Source organism: Corvus cornix, chromosome Z (assembly GCF_000738735.6).
Source record: "Corvus cornix cornix isolate S_Up_H32 chromosome Z, ASM73873v5, whole genome shotgun sequence".
In the NCBI taxonomy this organism is placed as follows: Eukaryota; Metazoa; Chordata; class Aves; order Passeriformes; family Corvidae; genus Corvus; species Corvus cornix.
Genome location: NC_046357.1, coordinates 6,569,349 through 6,596,310, shown reverse-complemented (window position 1 = coordinate 6,596,310; position 26,962 = coordinate 6,569,349). Strand labels below are relative to the sequence as shown.

The 26,962-nt window shown below is 38.5% G+C and overlaps 1 protein-coding gene across 4 annotated transcripts in view; it reads right to left on the bottom strand.

Moving 5' to 3' along the window:
• Positions 1-4,603: 4,603 nt before the first annotated feature.
• Positions 4,604-26,962, bottom strand: part of ANKRD55 (ankyrin repeat domain 55) — a 46,893-nt gene continuing 24,534 nt past the window's right edge. For 2 of the 4 annotated variants that reach the window (XM_019283502.3, XM_019283501.3), the window contains exons 7-12: positions 19,662-19,846; positions 17,821-17,988; positions 15,833-16,497; positions 10,211-10,312; positions 7,448-7,555; positions 4,604-5,341 (exon numbers count right to left, since the gene is read on the bottom strand). In XM_019283502.3, coding sequence (XP_019139047.1) covers positions 5,088-5,341; positions 7,448-7,555; positions 10,211-10,312; positions 15,833-16,497; positions 17,821-17,988; positions 19,662-19,846 — 1,482 coding nt within the window. In that variant the 3' untranslated portion in view covers positions 4,604-5,087. The remainder of the gene's footprint in view (positions 5,342-7,447; positions 7,556-10,210; positions 10,313-15,832; positions 16,498-17,820; positions 17,989-19,661; positions 19,847-26,962) is intronic. The other 2 variants (XM_010395283.4, XM_019283503.3) reach the window with 1 other exon arrangement.

The following is a 26,962-nucleotide window of genomic DNA, read 5'->3' as shown; positions in this document are numbered from 1 at the left end:
CCCTTCTCATCTTTTCAGTGTGTATGCTCAGTTTTCAGCTCAGTTGGCAAGCTGAAAGTACAGGTGAAGTTTGTGGCACTGTGTGTGAGAAGGGGATCTGCTTCTCCTGACCTTTCCTCTCAGTTCTACTCTTACCAACTAATCCTCCTTATGTAATCTTGATAGGAAAGGCTATGACTTTGGAGTCTTTTGTAGTGGTGCTGATAGCTACAGAGACACATTGGGAGAGCTGGACCAAGCCTTTTCTTAGTGCATTAATGTGTTCAGTTTCAGTCGGTTCCTGTGTGATACAAGGAACTCTGCCACATTCTTCTAAAGGACGGAATTCCATGCACTGAGCCTAGAAGCCTATGTGCAAAGGTCAGGAAGGCACATGTGTGTAGAGTCAAATAATACTCTTAGACAGGTACGAATATACCCCTGACTCTTCAGGTTCTTCTGGCATTTCCATAGCCACAGAAAGTCACACCATGATGCCAAGTACCTTAAAGTGCCACAAACAGTGAGATGGGAATGGAAACTTAACTGCAGAAGGCTGTACAATGTAAGTGAGCAGAGATGCTGGACCAGATGACCTACTGTGGTCCTTTCCAGCCTGCCCATTCAGTGATTCTGTGACCTTACTAAGCTCGGTAGCAGCTGGATGAGGCAGGGCCTTGTCAGTGTTGGCTGTCTGTGAGGAACAGTTGGACTTTAGGATTCTGACAGGCACAGAGTTAATTTTTTGTCTCTGTGTCAACTGCTTCACATCAACTACTACTCTGTGCCCTTGGTCTGAGTTGGCTCTGAGGCTGGACACTGGACAAACTGGTCTAAACTGCCTCTGTTATAATGGTGAGCTTTTGCATCAATAGGGCCAGCACAGAAAAATCTCAGAATCTAAGGAACTTCCTATGATTCTCTGAATCCTCAGAAAACCCTATGAAAATAATGAGAAAAAAAGTACACCTTTAACATACAAAGGCAAATAATGTATACTTTCAATATTTCTTCTAAATCATTATGATGATGCCGATGCAGAGGAAGAGGTGCAGTAAGTCATGATGACAGTATGATCACATGAGCTCTTAAAGCCCTCTTAGAATTGTTTGAAAAGTTGATATGTTTTTATGCCCCAAGTGCTAACTATGATGCTTCTGGTGTTTTGCTGTGGAAAAACATATAGATTGTGCAGACAATCCTTTGGTGATGGTAGCAGAATGCAGTCTATTAAGTGGTGAGGGGACAGAGATCTCCACTTTTGGCAGCGGTAGGGATATTTAAAATGCTTTATTAGGACTGAATTTTAGAGGATATAGCTTCCACTGTAGGTATTTATACAAGAAAATTAGCCTGCTCATCAGATATTCTGCTCAGCAATAGAGTAGCCTTTGAAAGATCGTCATAATAGTGGGTGATCCTTTGTTTTACATGTGAATGTTTTTCCCTGTTTTAAATAATGGACTAAGGCTAATCACCTGCACAGTTTACTGGAAGAGTGGACCAGTCCATTCAGTATCAATGTATAAGTAAATGGTCCACTGGAATAAAGGCTGCTTTTAAAAGCTTTTTGAAATTATATTCATAGGACTGGTATAAGGAATGTAGAGCGTATGCCAGTGAGGAGATATATTGTGTTTTGTTCAGAAAATATATCCTTTTTGTGTATATATTTTCTTAGCTCCCTGTGCCAAGCTGAACTCCCCAGACACCTGAATACTTCACACTCTGTGAGTAAACACTCAACTAGAGTCAGAGAAGAATGTGCCAGGATTATTTAATCTCTAGACAGAGAGGGAAAAAATCTCTGTCATGACCTACCGACCAGACATTTCTTGGCAATTACTAATCAACAGTGTTAGCCTTTTATTGTCTCTCCTGCCATTATCTTCCAGGAAAGGTCTGAGCAAGAGGTCAGAGCAGCTTAAGTGGGTATTGGTTCATTTGTTATCTTTCATGCAGAATGCTGCCGTCAACAGTCTGCTCTCCGCTGAAGGTGAAATACTTCACCTTAATATGTCATGTTCATTTACTGTAGAATTTGGCAACCAAACTCAAAAGATAAGAATAGTTTCTGGTGGAAATGTTTCTGAGAATAATTTTTAATGCTTTCTATAAGCAATAATTTTTGAAAGATCTATATTTGATTAATTACAAACTACTTCCTTATTGACAGTCTACAGAAGAAACACATTAGAAAAGTGACCTGGATCTTATTTCAGATTACCAGCTTCTAAGACTGTCTCTGTTCAGGTAAGAACTATGATCACCTTTGAACAGGCAATTGGATTTGCATTCCTTTCCTGAAAAAGACTTTTCTTGGTTGCAGACCCACAGAAGAAAACATTCATTTCTAGAAAAGATGAGGAAAAAAGGGACAAATTATAGGAAAAATTCACCTAGCACCTGCCTTCTGTCACACAAATATATTGTGTAGAGAGTGGTAACGTATATGGTAACAAGTGACTGCACCTGGAATTCTGCATTTTTTGGGAAGGAATTTAATTTGAAAGACAGTGTTACCTTTGATCAGAAATTGTTCATTATTCAGCCTTGTTAACCCATGCTGCCTTAAAAAAGTACTGCTGAACAGGAAAACCAGAAATCTGATTGCTTCCTTTCTGGGAATGGAAGTGTCTAGCTTAAGGCATGGGGGAATTTCTCTCCTTTTCTCTCTTGCTGTAATACTGGAACCATTTAAAATTTGTTCAAGCTTCTATGGGAAGACAACACAGACTGCTCTTCTATCTTTCTCTCCAGCATAGAAGAGCAGCTGGCAAAAAAATGAGTGCCACCACAGCTTTTATAGTTGCCAATAGACGGCCCAGGACTCTGGACCCTGGAGAGGCAAGGTAATGCAAGAAATGAGAGGTGTTCACCTCCTCTCTCAAATCCAGCAGAAGCAATGAGGATCCCCTTCTATTCAGGAAAAACTGGAGTTGCATCATGGGACTATCCTCTTTTGAGGCATCCCAGTAGATAGCTCAAGGCATGGTTTCCATACCCACTGAAAAGGGCTAATGTGGCAATGGAATTACAAATGTTTGACCTCACTAGGATTTCCTTGTTACGCCATTTGGTCTTCCCTTTCTTCCACATGCTGTACCCATTCCCAAGCAGTTTGTTGAACTAAAGATAATTAATCTCTTCCAGAATGGTTACTTTAGGCTTTCATTCTGTGAAGACAAACCTCATTCTTGTGATGGCCAGAGCTGTAGGATTTAGATTTCTCTTCCCTTCTGTGCAGTCTGCACCAAAACCATTTGCTTTATACCAAGTGATAGTGGCAAAGTCTGCACTGAAGCTTTAATGTTTCTAGGAAATGACTTATGAACCATTTGTTTATTGTGTGAGGCCTCAGGGAGAGGTACAAAGTGGCATAAGTCAGGATAGAGATTTTGGGACTTGCAATAGGTGGAGTTTCAAGCACAGAAGCTCAGGGGCTCTGTAGAGCAGAGAAAGTAGCTCAGGCAATGACCTCATGGAGCAAATACCAGTCTGCTACACTGCAGGAAAGATTCTGGACTTTTCAGTGAGGCTGGACTGAACAGGACCAGTCAGGTGCAAAGACAGAGCATGCTAGAATTGATTCCTTACCAGACCATGCATCTGTCATGCAGTGTTTTTTCCATCTAGCCTCAGGGAGTAGGTCGTCTGTGAGGTCCAGGTACATGAGCTTTTTAGTCTCACATTTTTTCATCAAGAAGCTAGATGTTTACATGTTGAATTTGAGCTTTATACCCTGACATTTAGGTGAGATGTTTAAAAATAAAGTATTCTTTTATTTGCATGCAAAAGTTCCCTCTTCCCTGTGTTGCATCAGAGCAGCTGTTGTGCTCTGCTTTTTTCTTTCTGGGACTGTCTGTGACAGCCACCAGCCATCCTATTTACATCTGTTAGTACAAGGAAATTGGAAACTGCAGCTACTGGAACATGATTATCTTTGTCTTCATGTCAGGTTTGTCTTTTACTGTGACACAGCAAAAGAAGTGTTTGTACAGCTAATAAGACATTTATCTAGAGATAATCAGAAGTGGCATGTCCTTTTTGAATGAGCTGCTGATGTAGAGCTAATTTTGGACCGGCTTACTAGAAGTGGTGATACAGAAGAGTGGCAAAAGGGGACTATCTCCCCAAGTCAACAGCCCCTCTATAATCAGAAGTGGAGAAGCCTCTAAATCAATTGCAGCAAGATTTAGATAAGAACCCTAAAGCAAGCAGAGTCTGGCGTCTTTGTTAGCCTCTACGAAAGGACAGTCTTGTGCAATGTTTAGTCAAAGGCTTATACCACTTGTAAAGGTTCTTGACTGAACAACAATCTAGTTAAATTTCCTTCAGTTCAGTGATCAAAGTGAAACAATGCCTAAAAACTCAGGACTGTGCAATCCTTGCTTTATGAAGATAACAGTACACAATTGTTTTTTTGTCACTGAGGAGTATGAAGAATTAAATAAGACATTGGTCTATCTGTGAAATGAACAGTTTTGAACAGTGCATGCTAAAGCCCTGTCTGTTCCACAGGGATTAGTGTTTTGTTGTACTTTTTTAGCTTGTTGAATTCACAAAACCCCACAAACTTACAATTTAGAAAATGTGTGAAAAAGAAAGAGACAAAAGACCTCAATTGTTAAAACTGCCTTTTGAGTTTATTTTCTTTATCTTAAAAATATTTTTTTTGATGGCACACAGCATCAGAATCAGCACCTTTGCATTTACAAACTACCGAGAAGCCCTGCCAATTTGTTTCCCTAGTTCTGACTTTTAAATCACATGGAAAACCTTACTCTTTGTTCCTTTTTTCTATGAAAGGCTTAACAGCACATTGCTGCAACAAAATTACGCATTATGAGGGTTCCATTCACAAAATAAATTTACTGCACATTAAATATTGATTTAGCAATTTCATCATAAATGAAAACTATAATGCAAATGCATATATACACACACACACACAGAGTGCAGCTTTTGTGATGTGCTATCTTATCTTGGTTTTTGTTACACTCCAGTTCACAAGAGTATCATTAGTGCAAATAATGAGATTTAACTGTACAGTTATCTTTTAACAACCACTTAGACATATTTCAACTAATTTAGGCCAGTGTAATGAGTTAATATTCAGCATCTGATTTGGTGAGTGATTTCTCAAGCTCTTCTGCAGGATTAGATTTCTTCTGGTTTGGGATAGCAGGTAGGACACAGCTTGGTTTCAGATGCTCTCCTGATAGATCAGGCAAGAGAGAATAGAGAATATGACTCTGAGAATGTCCTTTTTTCTGAGATCTGGAGATTGGAGCTGGTGGGAGAATAACTACATCAGTTTGTAGGGTCTTAAACTTCTTAGCATCCTGAGATGGTAGCTGAACTAGAGGAAAAAGAAGAAAAGAGAAAGAGTGCACAGGAAGTGAAAAGCATGGCATTTTTACAAATGATTTTGCTACTTTCCTTGAACTGTTGTCTCTTATTGTGCATACTCAAGCCTGCATTTGAAAAATGTGATCAAAATATTAATAAAAAATAGTGTAACCGTGGCAAGGCTAATCTTCATCTGAAGAAAACAGCTCCACTGCTAAGTGATTTACTTTTTGTTTAGTGAGCAGTACATCTGGAAAAGTTCAACAATTTGTTTTTGATAAGCAGAGAACCTATAGTTTGTCTGAAGGAGACTTGGTCTTCTTGGAGGAATTTTCACAATATATTTTTTCATCCAAAACCACAGGCTGACTGTAACAGAAATGTCCCATGGGAATATATTATTTCTAACAAAAACATTCTATTGCTGAAGATAAATGCTGATCAAAATCTTAAGGAAGATGAAATGGAAGAATGTGAGATGCTGTGTCTGGGTTTCTCTAAGCACAGTCAATCATAAAGGTAAGTCCACACATGCTCTGGTATTCACAGGCTATAAAAGTAGCCCATTACCCTGTAGCACACCAAGACACACACCAAAACACCTGAGGCACACCCACTATGTATCTCTATTGTTGTCTCGTAAGAAACTGTGGATTAAGATAATCTTTAATTTCTACCTCACATTCATCAGTTTAAAGCCCTGTTTGTGCTTTAAAGCTAATACAGTTCTGTATTTTCTCTGAATTGAAATCCTCAGGCTCCTTCATTCAGACAACTCACTAATTTCCTGATCTTTTAAAAGGAGAATTCAAAAACTTAATTGTAGACCTACTTTTCTGTGCTTGTAAAGTTTTTGTGAATCACATTAGCTTCTTTTCATTTTATCTCCATTTTATTCACAAACTCTTTGTATACAAATAATTTAGTTTTTTCCAGTTTAAGCATATAAAGAGCTCCTTCTGAAGTTACACCATCTCCATTTTGGCTACAGAATCTTCCTTGCAATTTTTTACATTAGTTTTTTCTTGGTTGCGTTCTCATTGCATTTGTGATTTCCTTCCATCTGCATATTTGTGATGAATTATCTGAGAAGCTATTAACACTTTCCTCTGAAGTGTTCTAGCTGGAAATTTTGTGTTTTATTTAATTTGCCCTTCGGAAAACAATGTTACCTCTCTTATGTCTGCAGTGGGCCCTCACTTCATATATTTGTCTATCTATATCTATCTATTTTGACTATACATATTGTGCAAAAGAGGCTGAAGTTCTTGTCATAATCCCCTGTAGCATACACCTTATACTAATTAAATCATTGACTATTTGTTTATCAGGAGCAGTAATTTTCTAAAGCTTATCAGGTATGGGTTTAGGGCAAAGCAGGATCTTTATAGAGAGGATTTAGAAACTTGGTAGATTTTTTTCGTTTGAGCTGATTTCAATTCCTATTCAAGTTGTGATTACCTGAGCAGACAGTGTTTACTACAACTGCTTGGCCTCTGGCAGTATACTGTAATTCATGGGTCATATTTAAGATTCATTCATGTTCAGAAATTCAGGAAATCACTTCTCCTTTCCATGAAAAACCCCAAACCATTAATACTTTGCTTTAGTTGGTGTTGAATTTGTGTGAATCTGGGAGGGCTAAATACAATAAATGAGTCCATTTGTATGGTAGAATGCTTTGAGTTCGCTGAAATTTTGGTGTGCAAACCAAATGTTGCGAGGTTCACTTGTTTCCCTCTTTGGAACATAGTCGTATGTTAATATATTCAAAGTTCACACCTGTGTGAAAAATATGCATAAAGCTTTCTGTACTTTATATACACCATTAAAAGTTTTTAATGATGGGTTTAAGTAGGCCAAAAGCACTGTAGCTTATCTTCACCCCCATGACAGAGCAGCCATCATGTAGTCCCGCATACTGTGCTTATTTTAGGATATTTGATTTAGGATTTCAGGACTGGTACATGGATGGCTCTGAAACAATGCATATAATGACTAGTACTAGTACATGTATTGAAACACATGAGCCTGGACCCAGAGCTGGGATCTGTGGGAGGCAGAGCCCTTAAGGCCCCCAGAGCTACATACAGCAAAAGCACCAGTAATGACTCACATGTGGAGGGCAGAGTCGGCCACCGAAGACCTAGTGGTACAATAGGAGCTACTGGTTCAGGAAGCCTTTTCCACTCGGTAGAGACTCTTGAGTGGCTGCTATTACAAACTGCAGAGGCAAAAATAAGGCTGTCAGAAAGGCATTGCTCAAGGAGTATGGAGTCCAGCAGAGGGATGGCTCTTAGACTCCCTTCCTTTGCAAGCAGTGGACCACAGTGGCCTTCTGCAGAGATGTGGGTGCTTTGTGGAATGCTTTGCTGTTAACTTGGGAAAGAAGAAACTTCAAATCATGATGAATATTGGCAAAAAACAACCACAGATCTCCAGAAAACACTGTTAAATGACCTGTAGAAATAGATATAAAAAAATTTTTTTTTGAATTTGTTGTTGTGCTTTTTTTTCCAGCAAGTTATAATGTCACTTTTTTGGCCATCAGACACATTTTCTCCTCTGACATCTCCAGAACCATCAGGCTTTTTAAACTACATGAAGAAGTGAGAGCAGCAGAGAGCTCTCTAGAAGTCCCATATTTGTTTGAAAAATTATTCTGGCATTTTGTGAGTGTGTGACAGCCTTTTTTCTGGGGTTGTTGGAAGCGTTTGCATGATGAGATAGAAAGAGTGTGCTGGGGATGAAGCAGCAGCATGCAGAATAGGAGATGCAGTCTGTGCTGAGGCTACTCAAGAAGCCAGGTGAAGGATCTCTGGCCCTGGGAATATCTGAAGGGTGAGATTTTATGGTTTAAAGTCATTCAAGTACTCTTCCTAGGCTACTGTTTCATTCCTATTTTCCTCTTTCTAATGTGTATTTTAAAACCTTTTACTGAGAGATTTAATAATTTCTTCCTTTTGTTTTTCATTGCCCTTCCTTTTCTGGGGGAGATACTTCTTCTTTCTGTTAGTCTCTGAGTAGTTTCAGTTCTCATTCTAGTTTGTGCTTATTTCATTGTTTCAGCTTCTTGGCAACTTTCTTTTTCCCCTTAGCATATTTTTAACACACGTCTTATGTATTAAAAATACTAGACAAACACAAATATTTATACTCAGTCTTTGTTGCTGGAGCACTTTGCCTGGATAAAGGCTACGTCCACAAGAGTAATATTTTTGGGGCTGGGTGAAGGATGAGTGAGATCTTGGCTCTGAAACAGTTCTTTAGAAACCTTCAGGAGCAAATATGTAATTTGTGTGAACAAAGAAGAAATACAATCTATTTTGCAAATAATTCTGCTTTTCTCTTACTGGCTTGAACTAATGTTCAAGCAGTAATGGTACCTGGATAAATGTGCTGCGTTAGTTAATTAAACCATGATTCTTAATTGTGACAATTGTATCTTATTTGTAAAACAGTTTTTAGCATAAGACTAGAACTAAATTCTTGACCATTTATATGAATTAATGCAAGAACAACAATGATTATGAAATGATTTTTAAAGGATTTTCCTTACAACTATGATTTAACTAGAAGACACAGAGAACATTAGTAGAAAGCTTAAAATACAGAACACCTGGACCTGGGGTTTTAAAAGCAATTAAAAGCAATTAAATTGTTTTCTTCCCTCTGAGCAGACAGAGAATACCACCTCAGTAATTCAAACATCTTTTCTTCTTCCTGTCTGATGTACAAAACAGCAGCAGTTCAGGATTCTGTATAACCCCACCCAATCTGATGGTCCCTGTAAGGCTACCTCTGCTGTTTCATTTCTAGTAATACTGCCGTAACTGCAGAATTGCTTCTGAAATTCAGATTATAAGAGGCGGTGAATCTTAAATGTAGGTCTGAAATGTGAATGCTTTAGAACCTGGCTGATCTGCAGGATTACAATTAGTAAACTGTAAATCCTCATCCAATATACAATGGAGATTTGTTCTTTGTGGAGCATAAGAATGTGAGGGTCGGACACTGCTAGGAGCAGGGCTGGTGTTTATGTGTGAAGAACACCCCAGTTCTTCATCCAGCCTGGAACAATCACTAAGTCTTGACACTCTGCTGGGGCTCTGGGAGTGGGTTGAAACTCTCCTGCTCTTTGGGACAACTGCTTCCCCAAGCTGAACGTGAGCCAGCAAGGTGCCTGTGCAGAACTACAGCCAACAGCGTCCGGGGCTCTATCAGGAAGAGCACTGCCAGCAGATTGTGACAGGTGATTCTTCCCCTCTACTCAGCTCAGGTGAAACACATCTGGAGTTCTGAGTCCAGTTCTGAGGCTCCCAGTACAAGAGAGAGAGGGACATATTGATGCAAGTCCAATGGAGGGCAATGGAGATGACTAAAGGATTGAAGTGTCAGCCTTAAGGGGGAGGCTGAAAGAGCTGGGAGTGTTCAGCCTCAAGAAGAGAAGGCAGCTCAAAGGATCTTGTCAATAAGTATAAATGTTTGATTGTGGGGAGTAATGCAGAAGGAGACAGACTCTTCTCAGTGGAGTCCTACGGAGGGAAAAGAATCAATAGCCACAAATAAGTAAGAAGAAACTTTTTACTCTGAGGGTGGTAAAACACTGGAAGGGATGGCCCAGAGAAACTGTCTTATTTCAATCCCCATTCATAGAGATTTAAAACAAAACTGGGTGCGATCCTAGGCAATGTGCTGTAGGTGACTTCTTTGTCACATCTTTGTCAGGGGGCTGGACAGACAGTCTCCAGAGGTGTCTTCCAACCTCAGCCATTCTATGATGCTGTGAAAAACAAACATGAAACCTCTCTCAAGCCCTCAGACGCCAGTGATGGAGGCACGCAATATGATACTGTAACTAGCACTTGTCTGTACTTACTTTTGTGAGCACTGTGGTTGGATATGGGAGCTAGGCTGTTCCGTATAGGAATAACATTTTTTGGTTTGTGTTGGCCTATGGACATTTGTTGAAAACTTTTACCTGTGAAAGAAAAAGATAATAATTGATATGGAAATAATTGTAACTAGTGTGATGCACTGTGCATTTTTGGCTTCCAGAAAAGAAAGGAAAACTTACTTAGTATTTCTCAGAAATATGTAATAGCAAGGAACCACTGAAGGAAAAAAAAAGGAGCTGTTGCTTAGTTTACTTTACATTCATAAAAAAGACTGATTGATTTACTATAACCTTCACATAAACCCTTATGACTTCTTCTCACATAATATGGCAATAGGTCTTAAAATGGTCACAGTTTATTAGCTAGGTCTCTGTAAGAACATTTAGACTCTAAATCTGTAAAATATTATTCAAATAGATTATTTTATTTCAGATTTGAAGCTTTAGTTTGCAAAATACCCTGGTAGGGCCTTTGTTAGTATTAGAACACAAATAAGAGTTCAACTGCTGGTTGTAAAAGGAGATTGAAGTCTATTAGTAGTAAAAATAAGCTTTGAGAGCATTTTGTTGCAGATGAAAGCATATCAGAACCCATATAAGGTGATACTGATCCTTATTAAACTATGTTTATGGCAGTATCATTTTTACCAAGAAGAATATATACTGAAAAAGGAAAGGTTAATTGCTTAATTCTGGCATGAAACTGTTTAAGATTAAAGTTAACTCAGGTCTAATACTGTTAAAAAAGACAGTATGTTAGATGATGTAATGCATTTCATCACATAAAGGACATGTCTAATATTGATAAAAGTAGAAATTCAAGCACCAAGTCAATGTTTTCCCCAGATCTTTTTCCTGAGCTGATCTTACTCTGTGATGCTTGAGTCCTTCAAATTATTTTTCTCGTTACCACCAAATCTGCGATGAGCCGTGTAATGAGTTGTCTTGCCAAGCAGCTGCTCATCCAGTATGGCTTTGCAACATAGCTTATTGAGGAGCAGGCATCTGCTCTGTCGACACACAGAGACAAGGGGAGACATGGGGTGGATGTAGCAGGACATCCTAAGCAGGAGGAAGAGATTGAATGATATTAATTGCCTTTGTGGCTTTGCAGTTGGTACTTGAAAATACCTGTATTGTTGGGCTGTGCAAGATAAAGCTATAGAAAAATAGTGTAGAGCAGTTTTCTAAAGGTGCATTGAAGGAGCTGTCAAGACTGCTGTAACTGTTGCTGACTGAACAGATTCTGTGGGAAAGGAATTACAGTGGTGTTTGTCAGGCAAACCACCATGTTACAATGAAGCCTTCAGCTCAGCATGGAGCAAGGTCCTGGTCCAAAAACCACAACAGTTGATAGACATTGGGTCAGTCTGCTGGATCCTGTGGTTAAGCTGATGTGTATTGAGCTAAAGCATGAAGAATCTTGTATGGGTGAGCTGTGCTTAATAGAAACAGACTTCAGTTTGCTTTTCCCATGTTTTACTCTTTAACATCTCTAGTGTCTAGTTGGTAAATTTCTTCTGTAGACATTGCATCCACTTTGCACAAAGAACTAAATATATCAATTCCAGTATAGCAGAGAATTGTTTGTTGCTCTCATTAGTGCAATTCAAGTTATATTGGTTTCTGTGATGTTTATGCTGAGAACTAATGGCTTGTTGTGTATGTACCATTATGGCTTTGATGACGGGAAGTTGTTGCTATCAAGAGATAAGAAATGTTCACTTCATAATTGGAGATATCTGTCTGCAAAACAACAGTACAAAACATAATCCTATTTGCAAAGGATAATATGAATGCTTGGAAAAGAATCCTTGTTAAAAGTTATGGCATTAAGTGGAGGTATTCTTCTACTCTTCCTTTCTATCTGTTTCACATAATATCTCAAAAAACAGTTTTTCTCTCTTTAAGACATCATCATTGCTGTCCCCAAGAGCACATTTATGATTGCAGTTGTTTTTGATTGAAATAGAAAGGAAACAATTGCATTCTTATAAAATGCAAGACTGCATTTGGATTTTTTTACAGCTTGTTCTTTTTTATTTTCCTTTGCATTTAGGAAGGTAAACCACATAGTGGTGTGTTTTGTGTAGAAGTAGTTAATGTAATGATGAATGTCTCACTGTAAATTTGTTCTTCAGTTTGAGAAAGTGACAGCCACACCAGTCAGCTTTTCTCTGCTTTCCTACCAAGAAATTCTTCCTGTTGAACTACACCATACCGCTTATACCAACATAAACTTAATAATGGCCCATTTTTCATATTACCTATTCAAGCAAATAGAAGGTACTGGGCTGCTGTAATAAAATCTGTAATAAAGTATCATCTTACATCTGGAAGTTTAGTAATCCAAAAGGTGGGTGGGTGAAAGGCATCTCAGAGCTGCCTTATACTCAAGACAGATTCCATGTTACCCATATCACTTGGAGTTTCTCTACTTAAACCATTTTTCCCTGTAGAATGTAGTTGGCAGTACATTTTGCAAAAAGAGATGATTGCAAAGCTCCTAAGTACAAAATGCTTCAGATTGTTGATGCCAGCTCAGTACTGTGGCTGGCAAACACTCTTCAAATATTGACAGTTTTTAGTATAGACTGTCTTTGCCCTTCTCAGTGGAGGGCAGTCATTCTGAGAGAAACCAATGGCATAATAGTAAGGTAATTCTCATTGCTACACAGAGTAACCTCTCCCCTTTGTGTAAGTGCTAATGCTCAGCTAGTAAATTGACTCATCTTTCATTCCCAGGAGAATAGAAAACAGAACAAAAAACCTCCAAAGACTTTGGCACACACATGTGGCAGCTGCCTTTGTAGCAAGTGAGCACAAAAATTAGCTTTGACTTTGACTATAGACATGGTCATGCAAGACAATCAACACTGTGTGTCAACAGAGAAAATAATTTTAAAATTGAGTTCCCTTAGATTATTATACCTATAATCCCAGCCTAGATATTCTGTGATTAGGAGATTACATGTAGCCCCCCCGCACTTATGAATTTAGAAATTAAGTATTAACACTTCAGTGTCTTCGAAAATCAGATGTTTTTTCCCCTCAGCTAAGTCTGCTGCAGAAGGAAAGAAAAATCAATTTTAAAAAACCCCAAAACCCAAAATCAAACCAAATCAAAACAAACAAAAAAAATCCAACAAAAGCCAACAAGAGACATTTTTCCTCAGAGAGAGGGCTGCCTGCACAGCATTGCTGGCTAGGCTGGAATGAGACTTACTTTTCTTCTGATCCCTGTAAGTCCTGCAGGCACAGTGCACTGGAGACCTGGAAGCCCTGGAGCTCATACAGTAAATGCAGTTCCAATTCAGAGAAAGTCAGGTGGCTTTAATTACAGGGGCAGACAGATTTAACCACACACATAGGCATGAAGAGGGATAAGTAGATCTTTTTATCATGAAGAAATGTGAGACAATATCTGTGTTGTGCAATGTGTTCCTGTCAGATACTCTCTTCCTCCTTACAGGATTTTAATTCACATGTTTCAGAGGAAGGTCCTTTTTCCCAGCTATCATTTTATCATTTTTTCCCAGGAATCATTTTATTGTTGGAAAATTTTTTTAAAGGGAGCTGGTACAAAGAGAATGGGGCTTAAAGAAGACTCAGGCTTTTTATTTTCTGAGAGAGATAATAAACTGTCAGAAATAAGATTACTCATTTTTCCTTCGGGCATGCAAAATGGCTCCCATTATAACGACTAGATTTTTGTCATAGGATGTTCACAGAAATATTTTTCCTAGGAAAACCACCTATCCTTCTGTCCAGAGCAGACAAGGATTTAAACATTTTATTAGGAATGTAGTATACTACAATATTAAGAAATATCTATAATCACATTTTAAATAACTTCCACATCAAATGCATTAATAGTCTAGCAAATTCCAACAAGAAGCTTTTCCCAGAAATAGTTATCCTCCAGTTTGATTTATGCAGTTTGAGTTCAGTCCTGCTACTCCTGTCAAGTTTAATGATCTCAAATATCTTAACCTAGTTACTTCCACATCAAAGGTATTAATAGTCTAGCAAATTCCAACAAGAAACTTTTCCCAGAAATAGTTGTCCTCCAGTTTGGTTTATCCAGTTTGAATTCATTCCTGCTACTGCTGTCAAGTTCAGTGATCTCACATATCTTAACCTCACTGTACCCTATTACAGTGAGGTTGTAAAGTAGCCCTGGAGGTATTCTTGTGTTCCACATGTGAGCTGAACCTCACAGAATTGCAGAATTTAGTGTAGAAGGAGTTGTGCAGAAACAATCCTTGCTGGGCATGTGGAGTCTGGGGCTTGTATGGTTGAGTGAGCAGCTGAAGAGTGCATAATAAAAAAATAGTGACACCTACGGAACAGTTCTATTAAGCTTTCAGGAATGTGGCCTGATGTTCAGGAAGTGGAACTTTTTAAATAGTTTCTTTTTACACTGAAAAACTATTTCCAGCCCTTATTTGCACAATGTATGTAGAATGGCCTGTCATTCTGAAATTGCTCTCTCTGCTCTGCTTGTCAGACATGTGTGCAAAGATTTGCTTTTTTATAGTTCCCTTCACTTAGATTTTAATACTGTTTGCACTATCATGCAGCTAACCGAGGGGTCTTCTTAGGCTTTCTGTTCACTACTCTTTCCACTGAAGGGTAATGACTCCTGTCTTTTGGGCTTTTTACTCCTTTTAATGGTATACTGGTAAGTTTGGGGATTGCTTTTGCTTGCTTCATTTTCAGTTAGATATTGCAGTGGTTGGAAGGCATGCTAGATGTGTTTAATTTTGGCATGGGACTAATCCCAAAGGAGATGAATTTGGAGACACTGATATGTTAAAGTAAACTCCAGAGTGCAGGCCAGCCAGCCAGATTCATTTAAACATGGATGTGAGTCAAACAAAATACTAGATCCCAAATCCAGCCAAACTCTGGTATCAAGTTCACCTTAGAATTCTAATGCTCTGCTTCATTACTGTTGCATTACAATTTCCAGACCACAGAATAAGAGCATTTACCCCATCTCTGTAAATTTAGCAACCCGAATTCAGCTTTGGAGAAACCATAAGAACAGTATGTCAGACCAAAAAGCGGGCATTCAGGGTGGCATTCAGGTTGGGAAGGGGTGCCACTGCAGCCTGGGGTCAGAATACACCTACAAGGGTAAAGCGGCATGGCATGAAGCTGTCCAGCATGGCACTGGACCTGGCTGGATCCAGAAGCAGTTCTCAGCACAGTTACAGACTTGAGGGCAGGACTGTTTCTTGCATGTCTACTTCCAGGACTAGATGTGAACACAAAGCAGCAGGTGTGGTAGTGGGCGTTAATGTGCAATTCAGAAAGCATATATACAACCCGGAGGCACTTATTGCTCAGGTACCTTGTATGCCAGCATTTTTGCTTACTCATCAGACCTACTTAAATCTCTTATTTCCCACACCTAAGCACCTTGCTTCAGCTTTCAAATGATGTCCCACCCACATTCTGTGATAGCTACATACAGGAGAAACTGAAAAAAATATTAAAAAATTAGAAATGTTATTGGTACCTACTTTTTTTCTGAATCAGCTTGCCACATCAGTAGGTATTATAGGATTTAGGATATAGAGAAGGAAAAAAAATTACCTGATGGAGAACTGGGAAGTGAGGGAAGGCAGGGAGGGCACAAAAGCACACGGTGAGATCTATCAGAGTTTAAGCCATTCATCAGTTTGTCTGAAGAAGTCCTGGTACAGACTTTGTAAGAAAGTCTTTGGTTAGAGTCTGTGTTCCAGGGATCATCCAGCAAAGACTGGCAGCTGCTTGTGTGGTCCAGCAAGTTGTGCTCACTCCTATTCTTTTGAGACTTGTGTGGAAAATGGTGGGTACTGGAGCTGGAGGAGAAACTTGACATTGTGCTCTGGGAAGCAGTTAGGAAAGAATTGCCTGCAGTGACTGGGGGGAGGCTCTGGGTGCTGATGGGCGGGAGTCCCTGACTTGCTGTTTGATTCTTTTCTGCTATAAGGTACTTAGTGTCTGTGCTCTTTCTTTTAAAGTCAGGGGTGGTCTTACACTCATCTGGAATGTCTTTGAAATTTTTTCTCATAATGCAATCAAAATGGGTGATGATATCATCTACTTCTGAGGTCTCTTCTCCAGGATATTGATCCCTGCTTCTCTCCTTCTGGCTGGGTTTCTGGTCATCTTTCTTCTTTTTGCAAGAGAAGATCTGGTTCAGCATACTGAATCTTTCTTCTTTCTTTACAAGTCTGTTGTTCTGGGAGGGCAACTGATGAACTGACTCAGATCTACTGGAAATACAAAACAAAATGTGAAAACAACTGTGTTACTCCATGAAAGAAGCAATATTCTGTCCAGATATATTTGCATACGTGGTTCAAGAAAATTAAGATCCCAAATTTGTAATTAACAAAGACTGAAAATACTACTGTCTTACTTCACTTTCTTATGGTGAATTGCCTTACAATCATCTCAATGTAACTTAGTACAGCTATCTGGCAAAAAACCCCCAAACTTTTCTGGCTTCAGGATCTACCAGCTGTAAAGATCTAATGACAATGAGAAGAGCATGCTGTGATCTTTTAAATCAAGAGGTCCTTGTATTATGTCATATTTGGAAAATGGTATTTCCAACAGTACAGTCATTGCTAACACTGTAACAAAAGGCACTAATTCACCATTCCTACCATCCCTTTTCCCTTTCCTTTTTCCTCTTTGTCCTTTCCCTTTTTGCCCTTTCCCTGTCTTGCTTGTGCTAAAGAGCTCTGGCACAGTTTCAGATTGGTCAAGATAATTATCTACACTGGTATGGCTGTGGTTTTAAGATGAAATTTTGGCTAATCTCTGACCTCCTTTAATAGACAGAGTGCAGGAGGAGAGGTAATATTACCCATGTCTCACATTTGGAACATAGGACATAATACTAACTTCTGACTAGAAAGGAGGGGAAAGCACAAAGAAATGGGAAGATAAATGTAAGTGCATACTCAAAATCGAAGAATGGAAACTAATTGCATAACAGCTGCTGAAAAAGGAAAAATATGAAGAAAAGAAGACTGTAACCAGTAACTATTTTGTGATACTTTTTAACAAACAAGAACTCCGAATAAAAAAAGACATCAAGGCAGAGAACTAAGGAAGGCTAGGATAATACTACCAAACCCTTACACTGAGGATGAAAACTTGAGATTTATTTTATTGTCTGTCAAAGCTGCTTTTGCGTTCAGTCTCTCTGTCTGTCTGATTACATGAGCACACAGATAGTGCACAGGGATTTCAAAGAAGTGGAAGATATGTGTATCTGAGGGCTGAAAGAGGGCTGAAATTATTCTGTTATACAAATTTTCTACCTGAAGGTGACTGAGCAAGAGCTATAGTCCTATCTTCTTCAGAACCCTCTGCTGCTTGGTAGAGTAGTACTGCAACCTCAGTGAAGAGTCTTCAGTAGGTAACTGATTGTAATATTGCAACACTGGTGGGAAATGAACTGAGTATTGCATATGGATAAAGAGACCACCACCCAGGGCTCAAACCCTTCAGTAGCATTCAAAAAGCAATAAATTTGTTTTCTAGTCAGTGGCAACATGTGAGCAAGATGTGAACTTTACCTTTACCTGCTCTCCTGAGACAGCAGCTTGATGCATGCTGTGTGCCCACAGTATATTGCGTACGTCAGAGGAGTGTTTTCATTGATGTCTCGAGGGCTGCTGTCTATCCCCAGTTCTAGCAGTGTCTGCACACAGTCAGCTTTCCCTGCTGCTGCAGCCCAGTGCAAAGGAGTCCTACAGAAAAGGAGAAGTATCATTAAAATAGATGAATAGATTTACAATTGAAACTATTAATGACATAGTGAGGTGTGCACAGGTTATGCTACTTGTACAGATTCAAAACATACATTTTAAGAAGTTCTCCTGCAACTTTTTCCACACTGTTGTAGGTGCATCTATTTAGCTGCAGGTAAAGTAGATATGGGCTGCAGAATGCCTATACATACTATATAATAGCATCTTTTCCACAGCTGGAACTGTAGAGTAGGAGAAGTGGCTGAAGTTTTCAGAGCAGACTTTGGAAAAAGCCTTTATGGGGTCTACTGGATAGAGAAAAACTCTTCTCATCTTTACACCAACCACAATTAGCAATGGTTGGCACGGGACTCTCCATGAAGGTAATAAGAGAAGCTCCTCCTAGATGAATGAGAAAGACTGAACACATCTACCAGACTGCCACTGCCACTTTGCCAGTTTCTGAGTTCTATGATAGGCACAGAACAGAGCACATATAATTGTTTTGAATCTCTGTGGGAAAATCAAACTGATTTTGTGCTTGGCAGAAAATTTGCATCTTGTATTTGAAAACTTTTGTCCAGTTTCCAAATTGTATTTTGCTCTTGTTGAAAAACCTGAAAGCAGAGACAACACCACAAGAAAAGTGTTTCAAGAATAAAAAAATGACATGGACATTTTCTTTCTATTTCTTTTCAGCCCCAGTGATTTCAGATGGGTACAGTCAGAAACACAGTAGAATGAAAATCTTAGATATGTGTTTGTAGTGAACAGCTTATCTTTTCCTTCTCCAAGTATAATACATTCTGTGGAAATACCTGGGCACATGGAATAGGTGGCCATGTCTTAATGAACGTTGAAGTTCATTCAGGTAACTTCCTCCCTTTGCTCTTCTTTCCATAGAAACACAGCCTTCTCAACTACATTTTAGTGATGTTTAGGAACTGCTCCAGAACCCTGTTCATTTTATTTCTGTTCCATTTTATTGCACTTTTCCATGAAGGATGATATTATTTTAAGTACCTGAAGGCCTAAGCCAAGAAAACCTTGGCTTTTGCTTCACTGAGAAGAATAATCAATGTGAACAGCCAGCTGGTTCTGTTTGCATTAAATAAAATTATGAGGAAAGTTCCAAGGGAGGTGGGTGTGGGGTGAAAAAGAGGAAAGATGACTCTTCTCTACTTATGAAATAGAGATTTAATCACAGAAGGAATCATATGCCTTTTCAGAATGGAAGGTGAGGGTCCTCTGGTCCTATAGGAGTATGGTATTTTCATCTTAAATACAAGAGAACACTACCATTTCTTTAATAAAAGTAACAGCAGGATCCTGGCTTCGAGTTGCAGGATCCTGTTCTATTGTTTTGAAAAGAATGTTCACTTTTGATTGAAAGAAACTAAAGTGAGTGGTGGCAAAGTCCTTTCACAAATAATCTTTTTTTTCTCCTACAGATAGAAAGCTAAATGTCATTCCTTCTAGTCAGTTATGATATTAAGTAGCATACATGTGAGCCGGACTGGTTTGCAGTGTTTCTGAGCAAGTACTGCTCTCTGTGGAGTGCAGGGTATTAACCAGGCCATGGCCTGTGAAACAGGAAACATGATTATTTAGTAAACAGAGCGGGTCTCAGGTTATTAGAAAGGAAGCAGAAATTTCAGAGTTTCCATGGTTACCTGTCATCCACATCAAGGGGCTGCAGGTTGCACTTTGGGACTTTAGCCAGCTCACTGATGATATCACTGTAGCCAGCAGCAGCAGCAATGTGCATACATGTTTTGCCATTCTCATCATCATAATTTATTATTGATGGTCCCTGCCAGTGGTCCAGAATGATGGAACATAGAATCCTGTTGCCGCTCTGGAAGGAAGTTCAGAGAAGGAAAGTGTTTTACAATGGAGCTCACACCAGGCTGCACCTTCTCTGCTATAGAATGCTAAATACAGTAATGGTGTTCTTTAGTATGTATGCCAAAATCTCCAGGTATGAAAGCCAAAAGCTTCCCATCTCCAGCTGGGAACTGTGCATACTTTATGAAATTTTCTAAAACACTCTGAACACTGGAAAAATAATAAATAATGTAGCACTGCAAATATCTCCAGAAGTTGCAGAGTGTAAATTACTCAATAGAAATTACTTGTGCTTTTTGCTGTTTTGCTAAGCCAGAGTCCAGAAAGACAAACTTGTATTTTCCCATACAAATTTAGGGCTGAAAAGAACCTCAGAGAACCAACCCATATCTGTAAGTTTGTCTCAGTACACCTAGAAAAGCAATGTCAAATATTTGCTCAAGTGCTTCTTGAAAACTTTCTTAGCTAGTTTGCTCCAGTGTCTGGTATCTTAATAGAAAGTCAACATTGTTCTCTAACCTGCAAATGAAATTGAACATTTTATATACTACTTTAGCAGAAACTGAGCAAAAGAATTCATTACTTTTTTATAGCAACAGAAACACAAGGTTGAAAAAGTCTTTCTGTATTATCAAATTCAATCCCTGCAATCACTTGCAGCTATGTTACATCATCCCTCTCATAAACTCACTTTGTCCATTAAAAGCAATTAGGGTTTTTTTGCCCCTGTTACTCTCAAAGGAACACAGTTCAAGAACTCCTTTGTTTTAATGATTTGTATCTCTGATTCCTATTCATACTCAGTGCTGATTATATCCTTCTGTTTCTGTTCCAGCATTATTATTTAGATTAAATACTTCTTTCCTCTTACTGGTACTTGTTCTTCAGATGTATTTTTAGGCAATCATCACATCTCTTTTGAATTGTTCTCTTACTGCTCTAACCAATCATGGTCTTTTAAGTTTTTCTTGTAAAATATGCTTTCTGTTTCTCTCATTAACCTAGTAGCCCTTTTCCTTTTAGTTGTGTTTCCTTGAAGAAGGGTGATTAAAATTGTACGAGTCATACAAAGATGTTTTTGCCAGATCTTGTACAGTGACACTGCTCTTATTTGTGTCAGAAATACCTCTTTTGGTATGTCATAGAACAGCATTTGCCTCAGTCACAGCTGTGTCCCATTAGAAGATCCTAGTAATTTTGGAATGACCCTTTACACCTCAGTTACTTCTCTTCCTTAGTTGTTTCCAAGCATAGAGTTTCTAGTTTTGGGGAGAACCTTCTGTTACTAGCACCCAAGAGCATGACTTAAACATCTTATCCTATTCAACTTTTTCCTATTTGTATTACACAATATTTAAAGGTGATCCATATCCCTGTATGATATACCCATTCTTTCCTGTCAATGTCTTTCAGTTTTTATTATTGGTAGACTTTATCAGAAAGCTCCTGTATTATGTGCCAAGTTATTACGAAAATATTAAACAAGAGTAATTTCAAGTCTTATCCCTGAAAGTAATTTCCTTCCAGCCTCTAATCAACATTTAATCATACTCTTGTCTTTTGGATTTTAAGACACAATTTCTTTTGCTTCTCTGTACTTTTGTATCTTATTTTGTAAGATAGCTATTTATTCTAAATATATCTTTTAAAGATGGGTAGACATCCATTATCTCAAGCCTCTTCTATACACTTTACTCTCTGCTCTTGGGATGCAGCTTCCTGCTATAATTTGCACCATTGTGAGGATACATTCCAGGTCCCTGGAACATTGTGATCTCACAGCTACTCAGTCCAGCTGAGAATTTCCTTAATTTATCAAAACATGTCCCCCTGAAATCAGGAATTTTGTTTTGCATGTTCTTTGTTTACTCACTTGTTTAATTTAGAGTCTAATCTTGATTGTGTCATCGAAGCTTATTTGCTGTGACCAGGCATTTTATAACATCCTAGTTAACCATGTTCAAATTGTTATTAATTTATAGTTGTCTGAATATCTAATGAAAAGAAGAGTGTTGATCTTCACATTCAGGAATACTGAGGTCCTATGAATTGTTGTTGTTTTTATTGTCCAGTCCCTATGCCAAATACCAACATCCTCCATACTAGTATAATTCCCAGTTACATATTTTCATCATTAGTATCAGTGAAATCTCTGGTCACATTCAGGGCTAGCTAAACTTAGAAGTCTACTACATACTTCTAGTACTACCACAAAAATACCTATCTGTTACCATCCTTCTCTAAGTCACTTTTGATATAAAAAACAGTTAACATTAGCACCTTACTACTTCTGTATTCATGTTCTACTGACTCTACTTTTCCTCCAGTTTTACACTGTCTTGCTAAATCGAAATTTCACACCCTGCAGCTAACAGTTTCAGTCCCTCAATGTTCTTGCACAACTCTTAGCACTCACATAAGGAATTTCCCACTGTTCTTACTGGCATTTTATACTTTTATAGACTGTTCTGTCTCCCACCAACCTTCTGTTTTCTAGACTAAACAAACCATTTCAACCTCCCTGTGCAGGTCAAGTTTTCCAACCTACTTATCATACTTGGTGTTTGCTTTTGGCCTGTTTCCAGTTTTTCTACAGCTTTTTTCAACCATGGCACTCCAAACAACATAATTAGCCAGCAGAGGCTTCTCTCCTGACATTGAAAATTACTTCCTGTAGCCCATATATACCATACTTCTGTTAATATGTCCCAGAATTATGTTTGTTGGATTTATATCAGCACCATAACATTAACTCCTATTCACTTTTGTAATCTGCTAGTTTATTACTCTTAATTTTGCACAAAACCATTTAGTTTTTCATTATTCTGTATACAGTGTTATTTTATTAATTTCATTTATTTCCTACAATTTATCAAAATAATTCTGAAATTCATCTTCACCCATTAAATACTTGGCGTCCCTGTAATTTGGTTCTAACTGTGGGTTATGTATTTTGACACCTCATTATGCAACAAATAAAAACATTCTTATGATACATCCCTGGTTGGACTGTCTATGAGATATTCACCTCCGAAGATTAATTGAACTGTCTTGAATGTGGCTGATAGAGAATATATGATGTGTGGTAGAAGTCCCCGGTTGATTTTGATGGCATCACTCCTTACTCTGCCCCTCTGGGATATCTTGGACTGAATTCTGGGTCTATTACAGCAGGTTGTGCTTATAAAAATTGTGCTATTGATGTCATTCAATGTGATTAAACTTGCATGTACTGCTCAAACCAGAAAGGAACAAAGAATTAGACTTTTAACGATCACTGTATTTGCCACTTGCTCAGCAAGGCTTCTATGCCATGTGATGAACTTTATCTTGTTGTCACTTTTCCAGCTTTTTTTGTGGTTTACTACATGGGATTAAACTGATTAATTGACATTCAAACATGTTATACCTAAGAGCTTCTCATCTGAGGAAGCAATAATTGCTTTGAAGATGGCTATGAAAATTCTGCCTTGTTTTAACATTTCAATCAAATTGTTACTTCCATTTTCTAAGTAACTGAAGAATATTTCCTCATATTTGAACCTTCTGCTGAACGAGATTTCTGGGCAACTGCTCAGTGGTTTTCCAGTTCTCTCTTCTTAGGAATGCCTTCTTATCTTTATATTCATCTTGGCTCTTCTAAATTGCACTCAAAATTCTCCTAAAATGCTTACTTCCCCTTATTCTTAGATTGACAGCTTTGGGCTGTGGTCACCAAAAATGTAGTGTTCCTGTGGTAAATTTACCACAGTACTATTGTTAGACCAGGATGTTCTCTGGTAAATTTACCATAGGAAAATCATGTGTTTTTGTAACCTTACTGTATGCATCACTAAATTTCAGCTTCCCTTTTTGTATTCAAATTCTTTTCAGCAGAGATTCAAACATTCTCAGAGATTATCAGTCATTTTTACTATGTCTTTCTAAACAGTTTTGCAGGCCCCCCCCCCGTTTTTGTTACACTTTTGTGTCATCTCACACTTTTATCTGCTTCTACCCATTATTGATTCTCTTCAGTGCAATTTTCTTCCTTAGATCACTCATCTCAATTAAACTTACTTTATGAAGAAGAAATGTCCTAAAGCCTGGATCCATGAGCCCCTGTAAGAAAATCTGTCTTAATGCTTTATGCAAATTTTTGTCTGAAATTTGTGTCATCTCCAGACAGTGGCAAACAGCCAATTCACTAACAGGGTATCTAGCTCTCACACTTGATTACAACTCTGGTTTCTATAGGTTGGTTAATAAAAGTCAGACTTCTGAGAGTTGCATCTCTCCGTGCTTTTCAAATAAAAAACCAGTTATTCAGGAAGTATCTACTGAATCAAGTACCATGAGGAGAATCCTGAACCTCTGTGACACTTTTCTGGTTTCGACAGTTCTTTCAGCTATATCTTCTCAATTTATCTCATTGTTACTACAGCTGTGGTTCTTATACTTCAGACCTCTCTATATCCAACTGATAAGTAGAACAATAATTTTACTTGGAAAGTTTCTTGTCACTTACATTATATTCTACCATAACATTGCATTTTATTCTGCCAGGTCTTCAATCATAAATATTGAGAAGTTTTATTTTGTTCACTGCATTGTTTAGAGGGTTAACTTTTTTTCCTCTTCAGAATACTCTAGTAAACTAGATAAGGTGGTGCCAAAGAGGAGTCATATGAAAGGAGTTTTCTAAGCCTGCTACCAGTAATGGAGAGGTGGGAAGGGGAGAGGAACAAGCTGTGGACCACTTAAATGTTCTCACAAAACCCGAATAAAATAATTTTCTTCCAAGTAAATACCTCTGGATGTGGTTAGGTTGTATTTGTTCTCCTATATTTCCGGTCTGTTTGCATTAGCATGCTGTTTAAAGCCTTCCTATATCTGTAGCCAGCTTTGCTGGATGGAAATTCTCCACCAGAAGCTCTTGATGTTGCTTCTTATCATTAGCATTGCACTTTAGTCTGCCTGTGTTTTCTCCTCTCTTACATTCTCTCATCTTTCAGTTCCATAAATATGAACCTAAAGCTTTGACCTTTTCTTTGATGTCTTCTGTTCCATCCCTGAGTGGCTTGAGATTTTAAGCATTATTTCACTCCTTTCTGCAGGAACAAACAAATACTATTACCATTGCACTACTCTGGGAGATAACTCACTTTTATAAAAAAGCAAAATAAATTATATTTACATAAGGACTTCCAACTTCCTCTTGCAAACCATCTATGTGCATCATTGGGTGCTGTTTGAGTTTTATGTTAGAAAATCCAATCCCTTTTGTCTTTCCTCTTATCCTTCACAAACAGACACACATAGAATAATCTGAAATCAACTGTAACACCAGCAGGACCACTGGAAAATAAACCAGACAAACGAAACATAATCTTTTTCTCCTTTGCTGAAATAAACATGAACCATTTAAAGTATTTTTTTGAGCAACCCAAAGCAAAATTTGAACAAATAAATTGTCTGTGGACTTTTTCCTTTATAACTCTAGTTGAAGCTATTATGTTGGCAAATACATCTTTCCCTTCAAAGTCATTTTTAACCTTTTTCTTTATTCTGAAATTCAGTATTTACCAAAAGCAGAAGCCATTCCATATCCTTTAACACATGGATCTCTGGACTGGATCTTGAAAAGCTCTGATCTTTAACTTAAGGCTATTGTGGCAGAAACTGTGTTTAGTTACAGCTATACAGACAAAACTCAGCTATTCTTCCAACACAACTTTTTTCCTTATGTGATGAATTTCACTGAAGTGCCATTTTCCTCATATTCACATGCAGAGCACTGTAGGACTATATCACATCATTACTTTTACTGTAATACAATTTAGAATTTCATCCTAGAATCAGAGCAAGACAAACGTTGCATCGGCCGTGAGGATAAGTCAGGTTGGAATCAGATATTAAGGCAGTATCAGAATAACATATGCCTATCTTGTTGTAGGTGCAGTGTCTGCTGTTTTAAGGATGGAGAATGCCAAACTCAAAAGCAGAGACATAATGTGGCTTCTAGTCTGCAGCAAACAGTGCAGTGAGAAATGTCCTTAAATTGGCAGTTTGGGTTGCTGAAGAGTTTTGCACACATTGGAGCTTTATGCCATGTATGGTGCTGGTGACGTCCAGCACCTCCCCCTCCGCACCCAAGACTAGGGATAGCTAAGGAATGGAAACACACTCAGTCTACCTTGACTGCTGTCATTTCCTGGCTGCTAGATGGCTGAAATTGGCAGTGGAGAAGTGAGCAAAAATTCAGAGCACCCTGTGGTTTCTTTACACTAGAGAGTACATGGAAAAGTGGTCTCTGTGATGAGGAGGGAAACAATTCATAATACCAGCTTCATCTTTCCTCCTGCCAAGGAAGCTGTGCCAGAGATCCCCTGAATGCAGCCCAGGCTCTTCACAGGGTGTGTTTCTGATGGCAAACCAATACAAATGAGTAACAACTCCACTGACACCACTGTAGTTATGTTGGTGAGACTCAGCCCAGAGCGAAGCTCATTTGTCTTCACCTGACCTGAGTGCTGCAGCTTTACACACCCACAGAGACACCATCTCTGCAGAGTCAGAGTGAACCAGCTTGGCTTGACTTTGTGGTACACTTGGAAAGAGAACGTGTTGTTGTACAGGAAACTTTGTCCTGTGGTCCTCAGAGCATTTCTGTCTCTGGTACAGCTAGGGGACGTGATGTTTTTAAAATATTTATCCTTTTAGCAGCCTTAATGTGTGTTGGAAAAAGGTACCAAATGACAAAGGCAGTCATGGAGGCATGACTCTGGCTATAATATGTCCCTGCCTCTCTTACCCACTCTTTGCTCAAACAAAACATTGCATGAAACACTGGCCAAGTCTCTCTGAAAATTTATTTTCACTTGGAGTCTAAGTGCATATGATTTACTGTGTAAATGACTATGACTATGACTAAAATCACTTGGCAACTTTCCCCTGCTATTGCTTTATTGTAAGGACTGATTTCTCCAAATAAGCTGTTTACATACTTTGGAAAAGAAGTAATTTTTATTATCTGAAGTAGAATAAGGATTTATTCTATCAGAGAAACGGAAACATTTGTCTTCAAGTGCCTTTTGTCAGGCATAGGAGATCACTCATGCCTAGATATGCAAGAAGTGTGTTGCAT